The sequence below is a fragment of the Lissotriton helveticus genome, chromosome 11 (assembly GCF_964261635.1).
Source record: "Lissotriton helveticus chromosome 11, aLisHel1.1, whole genome shotgun sequence".
Classification (NCBI taxonomy): domain Eukaryota; kingdom Metazoa; phylum Chordata; class Amphibia; order Caudata; family Salamandridae; genus Lissotriton; species Lissotriton helveticus.
Genome location: NC_136072.1, coordinates 1,101,435,847 through 1,101,456,244, shown reverse-complemented (window position 1 = coordinate 1,101,456,244; position 20,398 = coordinate 1,101,435,847). Strand labels below are relative to the sequence as shown.

The window sequence follows — 20,398 nt, the reverse complement described above, 5'->3', positions numbered from 1 at the left end:
ACAGCCCTTAGTTCCAGAAAATTGATATGGTAACCCTTTTCTGTGTCCGTCCACAGACCTTGCACCTGAAGGTGATCCATATGAGCACCCCAGCCCAGCAGGGATGAGTCTGTGACAATGGTTTGAGTCAGAGTCTCTTGGTGAAAGGAGACCCCTTTCATCAGATGTGACCTCTTTGTCCACCATCTGATGGAGTCCTTGGCAGACTGGGGAAGAGTAATTCGATCCTCCCAACTTCCTGAAGCCTGTGCCCACTGGTCCTCCAGAGCCTGCTGAAGGGGAAGCATGTGCAACTGGGCATTGGGTACTATGAAGATGCACAAGGCCATGGACCCCAGGAGAGAGGACACTTGTCTGACCGAAGGGTAGAGACATCGAAGCAGTTCTTGAGACTTTATCTTGATAGATGCAAACCTCTCCTCAGAAGGACACACGCTTCCTTCCACGGTGTCAAGAGACAAACATAGGTAGTGAATGTTTTGAGTGCGGTTGAGAATCGATTTCTTGAAATTGACTCTTAGACCCAGTCTGCTCAGAATTTTGAGGCTGTATGACAGATGCGACTGAAGTAGAGATTGAGTAGAACTCTTCAGAAGCCAGTCGTCGAGGTACGGGTAAATGAAAATTTCTTTTTTGCGAAGACAAGCCGCCACCACTGCAATGCACTTTGAAAAAGTTCTTGGGGCTGACTTGAGGCCGAATGGTAACACCCGAAATTGATAATGGTGTCGAGCCACCTGAAAACAGAGAAACTTTCTATGCTTCCTAGACACTGGAATGTGGAAATAAGTGTCCTGCAACTCTATGGAGCACATTCAGTCTCCTTGATGTAAATGAGGGAAGACTCATACTCCCTGTCGCTTCTGATGAATTGGGTTCTGTGGCTCTTTTCAACAGAAGACTGCTCACCTCCTGTTGTAGGATGGGATGACACGAGGTGGGAACACCCTTCTGGGGAATCCAAGGAGGTGGAATCTTGAATCGTAGAAGATAACCATTTCTTACAATATTTAATAACCACTTGTCGTTTGTTATATCGTTGCACTCCTCCAGAAAACCAGCAATACTTCCTCCTACCGGAGTGGACAACACGTTTAGAAGAAGTGTCCCCTCATTGCTTTGTTGGCTGTTTCGAGGTAGAGGTCTGCTGTTGCCTCTTCCTCTCCCTGGTCGTCTCTGATGGAAATGGGATCTTTGTAGTTGTTGGTGACCTTGCGACAACCACTGGGATAACTGACCCCTTTGTTGTAACTGGCGTTCATCACTGGAACGAAAACGCCTACAAAAGTCTTTCTTTTTCTCTAGACCCACCTAGGGTGGTCGACCTCGGAAACCAGGTTCGAGTTTCAGCAATGACGCTGAACATCCTGTGATTCTGGGCAAATCACTTAATCTCCCCGTGCCTCACAACAAAATGAATGTGTCCTCATGTAATGCAACTGGTGCTATGAAAAGCACTCTGATACCCGATTCGGGTCAAGTTTGCGCTATATAAAACTCTGTGAAATAAAATAAAAAATGTAAATAGAGCACATGTGCAGGCGTTCGTGTGCTGTCCCTTCTGAATTAGGACTCGCGCCTGGAGATTTGTTTGAGATCGCCAGTCTTTGAAGAGCATTAGTCTCTCATTGTGAACGATCTGTCAGCAGTAACGCAGATGGTGTAACTTATCTACACTTTGGAATTTACCGCCCGGTGGATGTAGGACGCTTGCCACACCCACGGATCTACTGTCCCAGCTTTGATACCCCGTCATCTATGACGTCTTTGAGAGACTAATGCTCTTCAAAGACTGGCGATCTCAAACAAATCTCCAGGCGCGAGTCCTAATTCAGAAGGGACAGCACACGAACGCCTGCACATGTGCTCTATGTCACTGTTTTTAATTGTCCTGAGGAAGACCCCAAACTGAGGACCCACCCGCCCTTACCCTGGGGGTCGAAACGTCGACAACATCATCAACACATACACGCCCTACTGAAAACTTGCTAAACTTAGCTCCCGTGTATAGTGTGTTTCTAGGGAACAACTGTGATCTGTAACAGGACTGGAAATGCTCTGTGAATAAGACAGAATTGTTTATAGGACACAATTCCTTTTCTTTGTCCCTTATTCTTTTCCAAACACACCCTACCCTCCTTTAAATTTCCTTTCTTCTCTGACAATCACCGAGCACTAATTGAAGAACTGTACGTAATTTACCATGTATTGTATGAATATGAAATATAATATATGCGAAATTGTAGGAAACCATTGCGAATAGTTGAATTAAATTCAGTCTAAATGATACTTACTTTGCGTGTGTACCTTTATATTTAAGTAATGGAATGTTTAATTGTTTTGTAATCGACCACCCTTTTTTATAACAACGATCTTCCTTAGGGAGCTTATCAGCAAAACGACTCAGAGAGTCCCATAAGGATCTGTCGTATCTCCCTAATAGAGGGAGGCACTGGCGACCTTCATGAACGAAGCCGATGTGTTGCACATCTTCCTGCTCATGGAATCCATTAGTTTGCTGTCTCTGTCTGGAGGAGCTGAAGAGGAAGACCGTTGACTGAGTCTTCCTGGCCGCTGCCACGATGATGGAATCTGGAGGTGGGTCAGAGCGTGGGAATAATGGATCCTGATCTGGGGCCTTATACTTTTTAGCTATCTGTGAGGGTACGGAACCCACAGTTGCAGGTGTTAAAAAGGTCTGAGTGGCAAGATAAATAATGCCAGGAACCAGAGGCAGCAGTGGTCTAGCTGAAGAATGGTGATGCAGGGTTTTGAATATTACTGAGGCAGAAACCGTAGGCACTGACATAGCTATGTTTAGCTTATTCGCTCCTCGACATAATACCTCATTGAAGGTGGTTAGATCGTCAATAGGCGAAACTTTTGAGGGAGGAGTAGAGGTACATGTAGGAGAGTAATCTCTCATTGAGGGCCTAGTAGAAGATGTTGACCAGGTAGGAGATCTCCGTCGCCTTCTTTTTGGTGAAGAATGGAAAGAACGAGATCTAGCCCTTGAATGCCTCTTACGGGGTCGCGGAGAGCGTGACCTGTGAGGGGTTCTTCTTCTGTACGACAGTACTGTAGGAGATCTTGATCTTCTAGGAGACCTCTGAGGAGACCTTTGAGAAGTCTGAATCGGAGATCTTGAGCAGTGGAAAGGCGAGTAGGTCCGGGAGTAGTCCGACCCAGGGCTGCTGAGGGCCCTAGCCTTTTTACGTCGAGAATCATCACCAACCACCGGAGAGCCCTCCGGTGAAACTTGGACAATGTGTATTCCTGGAGATGAAGAACTAGCGGGAGAATGAGACGCAGCAGCAACTTCCTCAGAGGTTACAGCAGGTTCGATGGCCTCGACGTCGACAAATGTTTCTCCCTCAACATCGACTCGAGATGTTCTTCAGGAGCCAAGGATCTTGTTGGCCTCACTGGAGAACCAACTCTTTCAAAAGGGGATCACAACGGCTACCTGTAATGACGTCGAGATGACTTCGAAGTCGACACCCTTCCATGGCGTGGTGATCTCGACGTTGAGCGTTGTTTTGCTCTTGACGTTGATTGTTCCTCATGTCTCCTTGACGTCGGCAAACTGTTCGACTTCAACCTACGATGAGGCGACGGGGAGTGTCTCGACGTCGACGGGTGTCTAAACGTCAATGTGTGCTACGGCGTCGACAGACCCGCATCCTGGTCATACCTTGATCCCAAAATGGATGCTTCGACGTCGAGGCCTTTCTCGACGACGGAGACTCACGCCGTCTCGACGTCAGACACTGTACAGGCCTTCTCTTCGAAGGTGGCAACGACGTCGACGGTGAACAGTCTGGGATCTGCATTTTTCTAGATGTTGAAGAGGCAGTATGGTGTCAGTGTCGATGGACTTGATGAGAGGAGGGCTCCCGACTTCCAAGGCCACTTTCCAGACGGGATGTTCCGCTCTCTACCACCTCTAAATAGCAAAAGAATATAACAATTTCTGACACAAAAGTCAAAAAACTGTCGAGCTCAAGCTCCAGGATCCTCTCAGAAGGAGCCGGAAAAAAGAACTGACCTAATGGTCACCTGTGGTGCATGCTGGGAGCAGTGGGCTCTCTGAGGTTCTTAAAGGCAAAGTGCCTAGGTTCTTGTGATTCTATAAGTCAAGTTGGCAGTTGTCTTTTCTGTCTTAGGACAGTTATTCCTGTGCAGCCTATGGGCCAAACTGCCTGCAATTACTTGTTTTTTTCCTTGTTCTGGAAAATAAAAGATTCTTGTATGAAGCAATTTGGGTGTATGGTCTCTATTACAAGTATTGCTATATTGTTTTTCTAGCTGTTTGTCCCTATTTTGGTTAGAATTCTTTCATTGGGATGCATAGTTACATATATGTAGGTACATACATATTTAGGTGTATAGTATTAAAAGTTTATAAACTTTAGTGTGTGTGTGTGTGTATATATCTATCTATATATGTATGTGTGAGTGCATGTATATCTATATATGTATGTATGTGTGAGTGCATGTATATCTATGTGTGTGTGTGTGTGTGTGTGTGTGTATATATATATTTTTTTTTTTCGTGGGTGGGGATTATTGAATTGAATTGAATTGAATTGAAAAGGTTCTTCTATAGCGCATGGCTACTCGAGAGCATCCCAGCGCTTGATAGTTAACCAGAAAGAGAGAGAGAGAAATAAAGATCTGACGTAGACTGGGCGAATGTAATTATATGTTAGGAAACAGAATAGTTTTTATCTTTTTCCGAAAGACAGTCAAACTGGGCTCTAAGCGAAGTGGAAGAGGGAGGGCATTCCACAATCTAGCTGCATTACGCGAGAACAGGCGGTCCCCTGTTCGAGCTCTGTAGGTCCTGGGGATTGTGAGGAGGTTTTGCTGTTTTGAACGGAGATCCCTAGATGGTCTGTATGGTATGACCATGTCTTTTAAGATGGGAGGGCCATTCCCATAAAAAGTTTTGTGGACCAGACAGAGAGATTTAAAGTGCACCCGCTCCTTTATGGGGAGCCAGTGCAAAATCCTAAGTGATGGTGCAGCTGATATGCGGTGACTGGTTCCGGTAAGTAGTCTTGCTGCGGAATTCTGGGCGATCTGAAGTTGTCGTATAACTGAAATGGGGGCGCCCAGATAGAGTGCATTCCCATAGTCCAGCCTTGATAAAATAAGCGACTGGACTATGTTTTTTTTGCAGCTTCTGGTAGCTGAGGGAGGATTTTCCGAATTGTTTTAGTTAAGCCAAAGCAAGTGGCTACAGTCTTTCTTGCCTGTATTTTGAGAGACAGTTCCGTGTCAAGCCAGAAGCCAAGGGTTTTTATTTCAGATTTTGGAGTGGGCCCGAGACCCATACAGGGAGGCCACAAGATGGTGTTGTTAAAAGTGGCTTTCCTTCCCAGCAGCATTAGCTCAGTTTTTCCCCCATTTAATTTCAGGTGGGATGCATCCATCCATTTCGCCACCGCCTCCAGGCAGCTACGTAGATTGTTTGGGGGGTGGTCCACCCGATTTAGAGAGACCACTAACTGAGTATCGTCAGCATAGCTTATCAGCTGGATTCCAAAAGGGGCTACAACCTCCGCTAAAGGTGCCATATATATGTTAAACAGTGTGGGGCTAAGGGAAGATCCCTGTGGTACCCCACACTGCAATGGCACGGGGAGGGAGCAGTTGGTATCTGAGAAGACCCTGAAGATTCTGTCACTAAGAAAGGACCGAAGCCATTCAAGGGCCTTGCCCATGACTCCAATCCTCTCGAGGCGAGCCAGAAGGACACGGTGATTAACCGTGTCAAAAGCGGCACTAAGGTCCAGGAGGATGATGGCCGCGCTGCCACCTGCGTCCAAAATCCTCCTGGAATCCTCGACCACTCTTAACAAGGCTGTCTCGGTCCCTTGTCCCTTTCGGAATCCCGTTTGGGTAGGGTGTAGCAAGTCATAGGTCTCCAGGTATGATGCTAGTTGTTTATTTACCCATTTTTCGGTAAGCTTACTGATACCGGGAAGGAGGGAAATTGGGCGATAGTTTGAAAAATCGTCGGGATTAAGTTTTTTTTTTTTTAGCAAGGCCTTTACCATGGCCAGTTTCCAATCTTGTGGTACCACACCAGATTCCAGTGAGGCATTTACAAGATTAATGATATAATTGTTTACATAGGGTGAGGCGAGTTTTAGGATAGCCATAGGTGCAGGATCAAGAGGAGAACCACTTTTTATGGAATTGAAAAGAGCGGGAAAGAGTTCGCTATTAAGCGGGAGGAAAGATGCCAGGCGGGGTGAGGTGACGTTTGAAGCATCCATCAGCAGCTGGTTTGGTTCAGTTACAGGAAGGGGGGGGAGAGAGAGAAGAATGTTTTTAATTTTTGTAGAAAAAAAACTTGCAAGTTCATTGCAGCGCACACCAGATTCCTCTGGAGAGAGTTCGGGGGAAGGTGGGTCGGGGGCTTTTATCAGTGTCTTTACTATTCTGAACATTTCTCTAGGGGCATTAGCAGAAATTTCAATTTTTTCAGCATAGTAGATGGATTTAGCTGTATTAAGGGCGGATATATATTTTTTTATGGATGATCTATATATAATTTTCTTCTCTTTGTCGAAATGTTTTCGCCATAGCCTTTCTTCTTTTTTGCATTCCTGCTTGAGTAGCCTGAGGTCTGAGTTGAACCAGGGCTGTTTATTGGAACTTTTTTTGTGTGCGATTTCTTTTTTGGGGAGCACTTTGTCCAATGACAGCTCAATCCAATGATTAAAATCTGCGTTAGCCTTTTCAATGTTTTGATTGGCCAGAGGTTCGCTCTGCTTTAGTGATTCAATCCAATCACCGGATTCCAATTTTGTCCAGCGTCTATTTAAAATTTTGTGGGAAGATTTTTTTTGGATGGGTCTGGTAATTTTCCATGAGAAGGGAATCACCATATGGTCAGACCAAGGGATCCGGTATGGATCATCTGCGGACAAGTGTAGAACATTGGAAAAAATAGGGTCTAGGAGATTCCCTTTGAGGTGGGTGGGAAGCTGAACGATCAGATTAAGATGACAGATGGCTAGATCTTTAATTAATTCCTGTGCAGTAGTATCCAGGGAGTTATTAAAGTGGAGGTTCATGTCTCCTAGCACAATAAAATTGGAGACCTTGCTGGCCGCATCCAGGGTGGCTTCAATTAGTCCTTCTGCGAATTGACCTATCAAGCCGGGGGGGCGATAAATTAGAAAGCCCGAGAGAGAAACTTCTGGGGATTGTGCAATGGAGAATTGTATACTCTCACAATCTGGGATAGGGCAATCGATCAGGCGACAAGCTAGGTGTTCCCTGTACACAATAGCAATCCCTCCACCAACCTTCGGTCCTCGATCCTTATGTTGGATCAAATAACCAGATGGTAAGGCACGGACGATATCGGGACCAGATGACAGTCCAAGCCACGTTTCTGTTAAAAAAAGAATATCCAACTGGGAATTTTCGATTAGTAGAGCAACTTCTGTGGCATGCTTTGGTAGAGAACGGCAGTTAACCAAAGCCATATTTAGGACAGCCTCTCCTTTTGTATTTTTGGTGCCAAGAGTGGTATTAATGGTGGCCTCCGTTATCCTAAAGGGACAGTGTATGCAGGAGAGACAGCCGGAATCGACGTTAACAGAGTGGCAACATTGGGGTGGGGGTTTCCCTTTCAATGAAAGGAGTATCGAGCGGGACTTATGACTATTGATGAGTATCCCCTGGAAGAGAAACAAAGTGTACATCCACAACCACCATTTTTAAAGCTTCCAGGAGACCCACCAGTTAGGTGGAAAGTATGGTACAGGGCAGTTGGTGGAAACAGACTTGGAGCAGGACAGAAAATATATATTCTAGAACATAATCTAGGATTTGAGGGGCAAGCTGTTCTCAAACATTTGCCACCCCTGGAAAGAGATTAAAGAGAAGATGCTTTAGATTAATTTAAAGAGGCTGTGGCCAGATTAGAGAAACAATTTGACTTACAGGGTAGTATTGTGGTGTCAAGGCATACATTCTTTACTAGGGAACAGCAATCTGATGAGAGTATCGATGCGAATGTAGCAGCCTTACGCATATTGGCATCTGAATAAGAGTTTGAAACTTTTCCCTTGCAACTGATATGAAATCAAATTGTGAGGTGTAGAGATAAAAAGGTGCAAGAGAAGCTACTCACTTTGAAAAATCTAAAGAGTTGGTGGGACTGATCAAGTGGTTGTGGGGGTAATTAAGGATCAGAACAAACAGTTATTCAGCTAAACACAACAAAAATGTGGTGCTATCAAAAGTAGAGAAGAAGAGTAATTTTCAAAGAAATGGGTGTTCTAAATGTGGGTTTCCTTCACATTTCCCAAACGGACGTTTATGTCTTCTAAGGAAAGCTTCATGCCGCACATGTGGTAAACAAGGGCACTCTGCAAAGGTATGCTTGTTTAAGTATGAAGTCAATATTGTTCATGACAATTATGTGAAGGATGAAAGTAGCGAGGATGTCATAAGGTCCATGAGTGATCTGGTGCTAGTGGTGAAGGAAGAGTCAGATAAATGTGTAGATCTATATGAAGACATTGTTGTAGATGGTAAAGATATAAAGCTGTTAGTAGATTCCGATACGCACATGACCATGCTATCAGAAGAGATATTTGGTCAAAAATGGGTTAATAAAACAACTTAAACCTCCTGACAGAAATCCTGTCTAATATGAGGGAAGGAGGATAGAGGTAATAGAGTATTTTGAAACGTATTTGACTTTCAAAGATTGTTGCATTTTAAGTAGCTTTGCCACTTTTTTAATGTGGTCAAGAATGATCTTAATATTTTGGGTGGTACCACCAAGGATTGTTTGGATCAACATTAAGACCAGGAACCAAAGAACAAGTTTCCCTTGTGAGTGACAAGTGACAACGTGGGGCAGGAATGGGGCTAACATGTTCAAGGATGTCTTTACTGAGAAACTTGAGTGTATCAAAGGTTTCAAACACATGATCAAAGTTAAAGATCAGGTCACTCCTGTTAAGCATAAATGTTATAATGTTCCATTTAGTGTGAGAGATTATCTAACAGATGAATTGAGGATGATGCGTGAGGCAGGAGTGATTGAGCCTACTGAGTAATCTTTATGGATTTTGCCTTTGATGGAAGAACAGAAAAAGAAGGGAAGTTTGAGAGTATGTGTGGACTTAGGAAGTTTAAAGGGATATAAGCAGATTCTCATTCTTTGACTAAACAGCTTGCCCCCGTGGTACAATCTCTTATCAATCTCTCCATTACAGATTGTCAAATTCCACAGGAGTGGAAGGTCGCCCAGGTCAGACCTATCCACAATAACTCTAAAACTCCATGGACGGACCTTTCCAACCTCCGCCTCATCTCACTTCTTCCATTTTTGAGCAAACTAATGGAGAAACATGTTAATACCCTTCTTTCCAACTTTGTCGAACTGACTGGATGTTTAGACCATTCCCAGTCTGGTTTTAGGCCCAAATACAGCACCGAATCCGCATCACTTGCAGTTACAGATAACATCAGAAAGTCCATAGAGAAGGGCCATTCTATGATTCTGGTGCTGTTGGACCTATCCGCAGCGTTCGATACAGTTCCTCACAGTGTCTTGCTCAAAATATTGGAAGAGGTGGGGCTAAGAGAATCAGCCTTACTACGGATGAAGAGTGTTCTGTCTGATCGCTCCCAGAGTGTTAATCTTGGCTCGTATTGTTCGGCTCCTATGGAATTGACCGAGGGAGTACCTCAGGGCTCATGTCTGAGACCAACATTATTCAACATCTATGTTGCTCCCTTGGCCAATCTCCTGAGGACATATGGGTACATTCCCATATCATATGCCGACAATACGCAGCTCCTTTTCCCATTTAACAAATTTACAGTTGCAGTCCAGTCGGCCTTCTCCAATGGGATGAGAGCCATATCACAATGGATGGTAAATAATTTCTTACAATGCAACGTGGAAAAGACAGAGGTAATGCCCTTTGGAGAGGCTCCCCTCTTACGGACTCCAGGCTGTTGCCATCTGATTTGGGCTCCTATCCTGCTCCTAAGCTAACAGTTAAAAATCTGGGCATTCGCCTAGACCGGGCCCTCAGCCAAATAAATAAATAAATAAGGAGCATGTTGCCCAAACAGCTGGCTCCTGTTTTCATGTAATAGGCCTACTCAGTCGAGTTTTTCTTCTACTTCCTGATTCTACCCGTAAAACTCTAGTCCAGGCTCTGGTACTAAGCCGCCTGGACTATTGTAATGGCCTGCTGATCTCGGACAATAATACCTTACTCAGCAGACTACAGGTAGTTCAGAACATAGCAGCAGGGCTGGTCCTGAATGTTCCATCCAGGACTCCCTCCTTGTAAAGCTTCATTGGCTTCCTATCCGTCAACGGATTAAATTTAAAACTTGTTGCACTATCTACAAGGCATTGCAGAATTTGGGCCCTTCCTATCTCTCGGATACATTTCTACCCTATGCACCCCCAAGATCGCTCCGTTCCAGTGGTAAACACCTTCTACAGGTACCTCCTATAAGAAAGGCTAGATTAGGAGGAAAAGCCCTCTCCTACCTTGGCCCTTTCCTCTGGAATGAGCTCCCTCTCTCTCTCTCTAAGACAGGGCTCAGAACATCTGAAATTCAGAAAACTGCTTAAAACCTTCTTATTCTGTGTTTGCTAAACCTGCTAGGAACCACCGCTTCTCTTCACAGTCTGCTTAAGCGCAGAGATACCCCTTCGGGGGTCGATTCTAGCGCTATACAAATAAATAAATAAGTTAGCAAGAGTTGATGACATAATATTAAAGTTTTCAGGGGCCAAACTGTTCTCAAAAACAACTTGGCGTCGGTCTATCACCAAGCGGAGTTAGATGCCAGTTCATAATATTTCATTGTGTTTGTATCCCCTATTAGCACTTTTCAATTGATGAGAATGCCATTTTGTTTGGCCTCAGCAGCTTCTGTATTTCAGCGTTATCACAGAAAATGTTTTAGAAGGGGTGGAAACCACTTTTGTTGTCTAGGATAATATATGGGTCTCAGGGAAAACCTGTGAAGAGCATGACAAAAGCTTGTGTTGAGTTGATAACAAGAAGTGGGGATTGTGGCAAACAAGCAAAAATATGTTTTTGGAGTTCAGTCCACTGAATATCTGGGACATCTCACTTTGCAGGATGGAGTTAAGCCACGTCATGGACTTATGGAGGCTATTGTCCAGGTACCTTGCCCTACCAGTAAGGAACAGATATGTTCATTTCTCAGTGTATGTGAGTTTTACTCCAAATCTGCTGTCAAAACAGAACACATGCAAGGTTTGTTAAGAATAAGGGTGACTTTTGAGTGGGCTGACAAGTGTCCGGAAGAATTTGAGCAGATCAAGGGCAAACATACAGCACGTAAAATCTTAACACCATTTGACTCTTCCAGGGAATGTGGTGTTTCTGTTGATGCAAGTTTAAATGGTTTGGGGTATGATCATTCAAATAAAGCAAGGCAAAGAGTGTAAAGGGGGGTTTGCTTGTAAGGCTTTGAGTCCTAGTGAGAAAAACAACTCTGTGATTGAAAGTGAGTTGTTGGCTTGTTGTTGGGCAGTCAAAAGGTTTAAACGTTTTTTGTGGGGCAGGACGTTTACATCACTGACAGATCACAAACTGGTCATATAGTTAAAGATCTCATACCTAAAATCACCAGATTGAATTCCAAATTGCTTCAGTATAATTTCAAGATTGATCATATATGGAGGGAACATTATTCAAGCAGACTGTTTTTCTAGGTCTCCTTTGTCACTGGAAGGAGAGGATATTTCTTCACGAGTATTGATGTTTGTTTACATGGTGGTTTCTCAGAATATGAGTGGTTTTAAAAACTAAGGTTAGATAATTACCCACTACTATAAGTAACTACATAATGAAAGGATGGCCTGAGGAGAGGAACCTGCCAAGAGAAATACAACAAAAAATTGCTGATGATTTGTCAGTGTAATATGATCATGCGAGGTGATAAGTTTGTTCCACTGGAGAAGTTAAGGAGCCTTATTGTTGATTTAGGACATGTAGATCACCAGGGACACGCCAACACTTACAGGAGGATTCAAAATGTATTTTGGTGGCCCTCAATGGATAATCAGATTTCTGAGTGTGTGATATGCCGCACCAGAGACAATGTGGTTAAAACATTTTTCCCGTGTCAGGTTTTGGAGTTACCAGAAGGACCATGAATGAAACTTGCAGTGGATTTTATTGGACCGTTTCACATATTGCCCAACAAGTATAAATATGTTGTTGTGGTTACTGATTATTAGAGCAAATGGTGGGAAGTAAAGTTCATGAAAGATCCCAACACCGAGGGTGTTATAATACATTTTCAGAGTATTTTTGCAAGAGAATGATTTCATAAAGAAATCGTATCGGGCAATGGAGTACAGTTTGTATCAAAAGAAATGAGTGAATTTTTGCAACAGTTCAAAATCCTGCATCGTAGAGTAGCTCTTTGCCACCCTCTGGTGAACAGGTTTATTTAGCGCATGAACCGCATTTTTAGTGGAGTGTATACAGTGGGCTGTAACAGGATGGATCTTTTAAAAGCAATGCAAAGTATGTTATGGGCACATCGCACTACACCAAATTTTGAGTTCGAAATTTTGAGGGGGAGAGTAGCTACATTTGAAATGTGTTCTGTTTAATGAGGAAGTGGGGTTTACATATGCTGCCTGCTGGTGAGAATGAATCAAAAATCAATACCAAAGTTATGGTGGATGATAAAAGAGTGGAACAAGAAGGTACAGGAATTCAGGCGAAAGCACCTAAACTGCAAATAGGTGATTGGGTTAGAATCCGTCAACCCCATAAGGTTGCCAATCGGTTGTCTAAATTAGGTAAGGGTGGATGCTGTTTCGCACTAAGCCGTGAGAGTTAATAAGGATTGGTGGAATATATCCAGAGTCTATAAATTGCCTAAGCAAGTAGTTTTGAAGATGAACAGTTAAGAGAAGACTAGCGTCAAAGATGTTGGTCAAACGGATGAACCACGCAGAAGTAACAAAAAGGCTAATCCTCCAAAACGCTTTGGATGGTAGTAGTTTTGGAAGAAAGCTTTCTTCTCTCAGGCATTGTGTTTATGTTGAATAACATGTTTAGCATTAAAGTGTAACTTTCTTTTGTTCTCTTTTTTTTGCTCTTTTACTCTTTGTGTTTTGCCTTTTTGCTCTTAGTGTGTATATATTTACATAGTTTACTGCTTAGCTGTTTATGGTTAAGATAGATTTATTTTTCATTCCTTTTAGATTTCTTCAGAGCAGTTTTTGTGTATTATGCATATATGTATATTTCTTGTATTGCATATTAAGGAGATGTTGTATGTTATACTCTATGGTTAAGGTTAGCTCTATGTCACTCATTGTGACATCAGCTATTCTACTGTGGAATGTTCATGTTCAACTGTAGAGTGGAGGTTGGGGCGATAATTCTCCATGGAGCTGTGGAGTTGGAAACCAAATAAACTTGTGTCTCCCATAGCATATGCCTCTGTGTCATTACTGCATAATTCTACAGCTGTAAGCATATTTTCTTCTAATACATGCTAAATTGATGTTTTCTGAAAATTCAGGTCAGGCCAGAAGCAGAGTATGTTAATCCAGGCAGGTTAGTGTAAGAATGATTAGCCACTTTCAACGCTTTGGACCCTTATCTCTAGTCTATAAAGGACAAACAAGTGCACAATAGTGTTTGATCTATTACATAGCATAACTTTTAATTCTAGCTTTGCCACAAAGCATTAAAAACACTCTGTAGTGGAGGAAAAAGAAAGTGGATTCGGTACAAAGGTAGTAGTGTACCACTGGCACCGGTAGAGGAACGTGCCGCAGATCCACTCTCTGCAGCACAAACTAGTCAATTCAGAGGGTGCACAAAAATACAGCAGTTTTACTTGAAAGGGTCATCAAGATGATGTTTGGTGAAGCCTCAAGGTTTTCCAAGAGGTGGCCCTGAACCAGAACTCAGCCCCAAAATGGACTACTAAGTTGGGAGACGAAGAGAAATATGTAAAAATATGGAACATACTGAAAGTAAAATAAAGGCTGGCTTAATCAAGTATGAGGGTCAGACAACTCCAGCATCTTCACACCATGCTTCTTATCACTAAAGCCCTTGCTAAAAAACTGCATTGTTTGAAGATGGTAAATCACTGCGAGTCTACTAGGTTCTGTGCCAAGGTCCAGATGAAAATACTGGATAGGTTCTGTACGCTTGTTAAATATATGGCCAGAAGGATCAATTGAGGAAATTCTGACCAAACTTGAACATGTGGTTCCTTGCAGATTATACCAGTATTTGCCATTATCAATGTGCTGTGAATGGTTTACCAAAGGGTATGGCCAATGTATCATGGTAGGTGTAAAACCTCACAGTATGCGATTCAATGCTGGTGTAGTTATACAGGTTACCTTGGTTTGAGGCAGCTGCATCTTCTGGTACATCTCCAGCGAGTAATGGTGCAGCCACATTTCAACAAAGACCTTCAAGAAAGCAACAGCACTTTAAGTTACATCTTTGTAAATTTATACATATTTATTCCTGGCATCAAACCCAGTATGTTATTTCATACCATTCTAATGACACAGCCACACAACACCTTTGCTTCATGTTTTTAGTTGATGTTTGAAGACAGATCGGCAGCCTTGTTTTCTAGTTTTCTTAGAACTGAAAACACTGATGAGTCAATATTTCAAATGGATGGCTTACCTCAACGTCTGAATCTCTTGTGCAGTGTTTCTTACATGATATCCGAACCATAAATAGCACAACACTCAATAGGAACTTTATTGGCATGATAACAGAGACCTGTATTAGCCTATTTGCATACAAAGGCTATAACTTCTTATATTACATACCGTCACATTTAAAATGTAGTCAAAGACAGATATTGTACTGTATGTAACAGCTTTTACATGGAGCTTACAGCCCCTGACAAGGTGTTGAAGAGATTATTTTAGTGAGTTAAGCATGCTAAGCCGGGAACCCATGGATTAGTAGTTAGTTAACTGATTTAGTTCATTAATACTTTCACACATGATGGAATGTAATCATTTTTAGTATTGTTTTCATAAAATGATCCACTATTTGCATTAGTTGAGGTGTCTGTTGGTGGAAGTTAAGTTAAGTTAGGTAGAGAGGAGTGTGGATGATTAACTACTTTTGTGCAAGACGTAAAAGAGCAGTTTGAAGTGAGCAGATGGTTAGGATGCAGTAAGGCAACATTATGTTATGGAAGGAGAATGCAAATTCCAGTAGGAATGTATTCAGTGGCATGGCATGGCAGTGTCCAAACCCGCTATGTGAAAAAAGCACTGCAAAAGGATCACTTTTTCATATGAAAATGGCTGATAGTACTGATCTACACATTGCAAAGCACACAAAAGGACTATCATGGGTTATGCAAGTCCAACTGTAGAAAGCTATGGTAAATTGTCTATGGGTCTAATCTAAGTCACCAGGAGTGCGATCAGCTTTCACCTAGGCATTCCATTACAGCTTCCGTTGTTGCCAGCTTGTCCACAGCACCTCCCCCCCACCATAGTCTATGCTGCCCCTCGGACTAGCCTTGACAATAAAATTTTTAAAAAAAGCTATATGACATAAGTCAATTCTGGGTATGTCAAAGTGCTTCCTCGCCATGCCCTCCGTCCAATCTGCAACCCCAAGCGCCAGCAGCTTACCATAAACATTTTTTTTTTTAAAGAAACACAACCTTGAAAAAAAGCTTTCTTGTAGGTGACACCTGCTGGCTCTGCCAATGCTGGTTTCAAATGCGTATCTTCCACATAACAAATGTCCTAGCTGTACGAAAAATCTCTTCTATGCCAATACTTTCAAAATCAAACTGAGGCACTGGGTACATGAAGCAGGTTTCATACACCTAAACTTTACCCAAATTGTTTTTCAATTAAGTCTGAAGATATGCAACCGAGTATATATTTTTGGTATGCAATCACATTTCTATTGTGTGCAATAAATGCTTTTGAATAATAAAATAAAAAGTACAGAGAAAGCTAACTTTATGTCCTGTTTTAAAAGCAGGTCCTGCAAAGAAAGAACAAGTAGTAAAAAGAGACATCAGTTAAATTATCTGCATCAAAATCATGTACCACTGTACTTGAAAAATTGCTGCCTACCTACCACTCTGGGAGCTTCTTTAAAACCTTGTTTGCATGCAACCTTATCCTAGATTAACCAGAAGAAATGACCCTCCATATGAAGATTTCCAAACATGGCTGGAAAAGGCCTCTTTTATTCAAGTACCTTTAGTTATTAGGAGTTTCCCCACAATTTAGACAGGCTTCAAATGATCATATTAACATGCAGTAGAACCACATACAGCTGTGCTGTCCAAGAATGAGTTAAAGGCTCATGGAACCTCCCTTGGTTAATAACACGATAAAAACGTGTATAAAAGGGACATCTAGTGAATAGAAGTCATGGATCACTAACAATAAGCTTTCTAGAAGGTTCCAATGCTGATGACATCTGTTTGGGTTGAGACACAGACCATGATTTTGTTACATGGAATCTCACAGATAACTAAAGAAGGCAAGGGTTTTGATGATGGTGTCACCTTGACAAAGAGTGGATTTAGAACATTATATTTCGAGAAATCTTGCTAGGCATTCTTAGAACATATACTACTTTGCTTAGCCAGCAGTAAGTTTGCAAATCTTTTAAATGTTATGACTGTATGGAAAATGGCTACCTTGTACTAAAGGTGCTCAAAACACCAGGCCCGAGTTGGTAACGGGTATGAGCAATAGGCCTGAATTGTGTACTCCGATCAATTCCATCAAAGCCAAAGTCTGATATGCTTATTCTGAAAAGTTATGTCAAAGACAGACAGTAGGCCTACCTTATGTATTACAAAGGCATTTGTTAAAGCCAGCATGCCTTATAAAGCTGGTAGTGATCATGCAGTGTTACAGGGTATAGATAGGTATTTTGTTACCTGTAATCTCACAGATTACCATATCAGACAAGGGTTTTGGAGTGGGTATAGATATGTATTTTATTACCTGTAATTTCACAGATTGCTATAGTAGTCAAGAGTGGTGGGGTAGCCCACTCACTCCGACAAACCTTGAAGGTTTTCACTGTAATTATTCTCATTATGCCTTATTGAGAGGAGTTGTATACTGTTATACAATTACAAATATGTAGAAAAATCCAGTTTGTAAAACTATGTATGATGGTTGCCAGTTCATGTGTACTACATAGGCCTGTGTTGGTTATAGTGTCAGGTCAACGGTAAAGGTTATAGGCCTTATCGGTTCACTGGGGAAAGATGTGCCAGACTGCATGGGGTTGATATGTTTATTAGGAAATGTTATGAAGAAGCCAGTAGGCCTGACTTACTGAGAAAAGCAGGTCTAAAATGCAATAAGCTTTAAATGGTGGATTGTTATTGCCTTGTGCTAAAGCCTATAGGCAGGTCTTTATGCTGTATTTAATCCCATAGATTGCTGTAGTAGGCAAGGGTGCTGGCTGGGGTAAGCTACCCAAACAAATTATGGGAATAGAAGATGTGCACTATGATAATGTGTATTAGGCTGTTTTACAAGGGATTTTATATTTTTTTGCCAACTGTTCTTTGGTACATATTTGCAATTAGCTTTTGCACAGTACCAATAAACCATTTTCAGTAATGTACATACCTATATTCAGTGTTATTGCAGATGCTCAGGGAGTTCACTGGACACTAGATAAAGGACGTGAATTGCTGATTTAACTTACAAAAAGCAAGTCAAACAAGGTCCTCAGGCAAAGGATAAATGCATAACATAATGTACACCCACTCTGAGCACCTAGCACTGCTTATATACTCCTCTGGAATTTAAAGTGCTCTACATCAGTGCCCTACGTCTGCATAGCCTAGCTTATATATTTTGGAAAAAGGGCAAATAGATTATTGGTGTAAGCCATAAGTTGTTAACAGGCAAGAACAGTGTGTTGATCCTAGGTGACATTAAAATCTGTCTATATTGCTCCAAATTAATATTTGTATTTCTGTGTGCATGATGTGTAACAGAGGCTAGAAGGGTGAAAACCTTAAGCTTCACTTTTCTCTCCTGTTCACCACGTAACTATTTCCCTCCAGAAGTCTTGGTGATTAACAGTCCTTCAATTTCATCAATCTAATGGCAGAAGGACAAAGAGACTACGGATCACTGACACTGGACACCTCTATAAGCTGCAAAAAAGATTGATAAACAAATGGCCTCTATCTATAACATGGACTCAGTGAGACTCACCTGCAGCATAGTCTCTGATCTCCAGATCTCCTGGGCAGCAGGGTCAGCATTGACCATAGGTTGATGTGAGACCTGTCGCTTCAGCAGGCTGCTACTGCTTGAATGAATTCCATACGAGGTAAACGGCACAGGGGGAGATCGTTGGAACGAAGAGCTACAGGATAGAAAAATGGAGATACACAAATATAAAAAGAGTTGGCTATATAATTGCCTAAGCTCCAGCACCCTTGCTCGGTTATGCTTATCATTTCTACATGGGATGTAAATGCACCTATAGCATGCCCAACAAAGAACACAAAATGTGAATTTTACAACAGTTAAAGACTGTCATCCATTATTATCATGTGATGCTTGCTCTCATCACTCTGTACCTGTATCAACTGCCAAGCTGGAAAATGTATCTGGCTGCAGGGTGCAGATACAGTGTTTTGGAACTGCAGACAACCATAGAAAATTGCCAGCAGTGCATAGACAACTGACTGGAAAGGGAGAAAGTATGAAAGAATCACAGTGGGTAGTAGCAACTGCACAAGGACCAGCAATTCACGCCTGTTTATCAATCACTTTTCGCTGCTGAAGTGAGCCTCTAAATTGAGAAGACTGCCTCAAGTTCACTGAGGCATAGGATTCCAACTGCACTTTACAGAAAAATCTCAACTAGTCCAAAATGGCCTGGGATTAGCAGTTTTCCTGTTACAGGCTGGAATTGCCCCTTCGAGGCTGACCCAAAACTGATTTGCTTATAGCTGATCTCTGACTGGTTAAAAATGATGAACGGAGTGTGCACATTAATTACCTGTGTAATTCAACCATTTGCATCTATTATGCATTTTCCCTGTCCTTGCAGTTATTACAGTTTGCAGATCCTGCCAGTTTTTAGGTCTCGGGTAGCGTAGGCTGCGCTTGCGCAGTCTCACTGGCGAGATTTTATGTCTCTTAGTATGGGGCTGAAACTTGCCCCTCTTCTCCATTGGCTGCCTTCCTAAACGGCAGCCAGCCATTGGAGAAGAGGTTTGTTTGTCAATTTAAGCCACGTCCTTTTCGGATTGAGCGGCGTGTTTTTTTCGTCTTTCTCTCCTCTTCCAATTGGCTGGAATGTAAACAACAAGTCAAAACACGCCCGTTGTTTACATTCCAGCCAATGGGAAGATGAGAGAAATAAAAACACGCCCCCCCAGTCTGAAAATGACGGGGCGTTTCTCCGAGCCATTTCTGCTTGACCTCGGAGAAACATGGTGGTGTCATGGCATGGTCCGCTTTCCAGCCGGAGCTTAGGCCTGACCCTGTCATCAGAGGCTTGTAATCCGCTGTGAATCTCTGCTCTCCCCTGATGGCTCATTCCGGATATATCTTGCTGCTGCTGCGGGCCGAGCCCTACCCCACGTCCCGCTTCGGCAGTCAGTGCATACAGCCCAACAACATCATGGGCATCGAGAACATCTGCAAGCTTCCCGCCCGCATGCTCTTCAGCGCCGTGGAGTGGGCCCACAACATCCCCTTCTTCCCCGACTTGCAGGTCACGGACCAGGTGGCCCTGCTGCAGCTGACCTGGAGCGAGCTCTTCGTGCTCAACCCCGCCCAGTGCTCCATGCCCCTGCACGTGGCGCCCCTGCTGGCCGCCGCCTGCCTGCACACCTCACCCATGTCCGCCGACACGCCTCCGTGCCTGAAATCCCAGGCTCCGGGCCTTTTTCCCCGGTCCACTGTCGCGCTCTGAGGCCGGGAGCGGTGGCCCGCGGGCGGGAGGGGCCTCCTGCAGGGAGCGGGCCCTGTGGCGTCACAATCTGGCTCCGGGGGCCGCGGGGAGCACGTTCTGGAAGGGGCCGGGATACCGGGGAAGTTAGTGAACAAAGCAGCTTCTTTCAAAATCCGTCCAGAGGGGCAGAATGCCACCCACACAGCCCACTCACGGCCAGGTCGCCTTGACCAACGGGGACCAACTGAATTGCCACTCTTACCTCTCCGGATATATCTCGCTGCTGCTGCGGGCCGAGCCCTACCCCACGTCCCGCTTCGGCAGCCAGTGCTCACAAATTGTAAATTGCCTGAGAAACCTCCTACCCTTTGTATATTGTAAATTGTTTGTCTAGCCTGGTTGGTTACAGGATTGTGTCCCACTGTACA

General features: G+C 43.2%; 1 protein-coding gene across 4 annotated transcripts in view; it reads right to left on the bottom strand.

Annotated features, from left to right (window-relative positions):
• Positions 1-20,398, bottom strand: part of SMPD4 (sphingomyelin phosphodiesterase 4) — a 641,449-nt gene that overhangs the window by 284,677 nt on the left and 336,374 nt on the right. For all 4 annotated transcript variants that reach the window (XM_078667774.1, XM_078667777.1, XM_078667775.1 and 1 more), the window contains 2 exons: positions 18,275-18,428; positions 14,423-14,494 (listed from right to left, as the gene is read on the bottom strand). In XM_078667774.1, the coding sequence (XP_078523900.1) occupies positions 14,423-14,494; positions 18,275-18,428 (226 nt within the window). The remainder of the gene's footprint in view (positions 1-14,422; positions 14,495-18,274; positions 18,429-20,398) is intronic.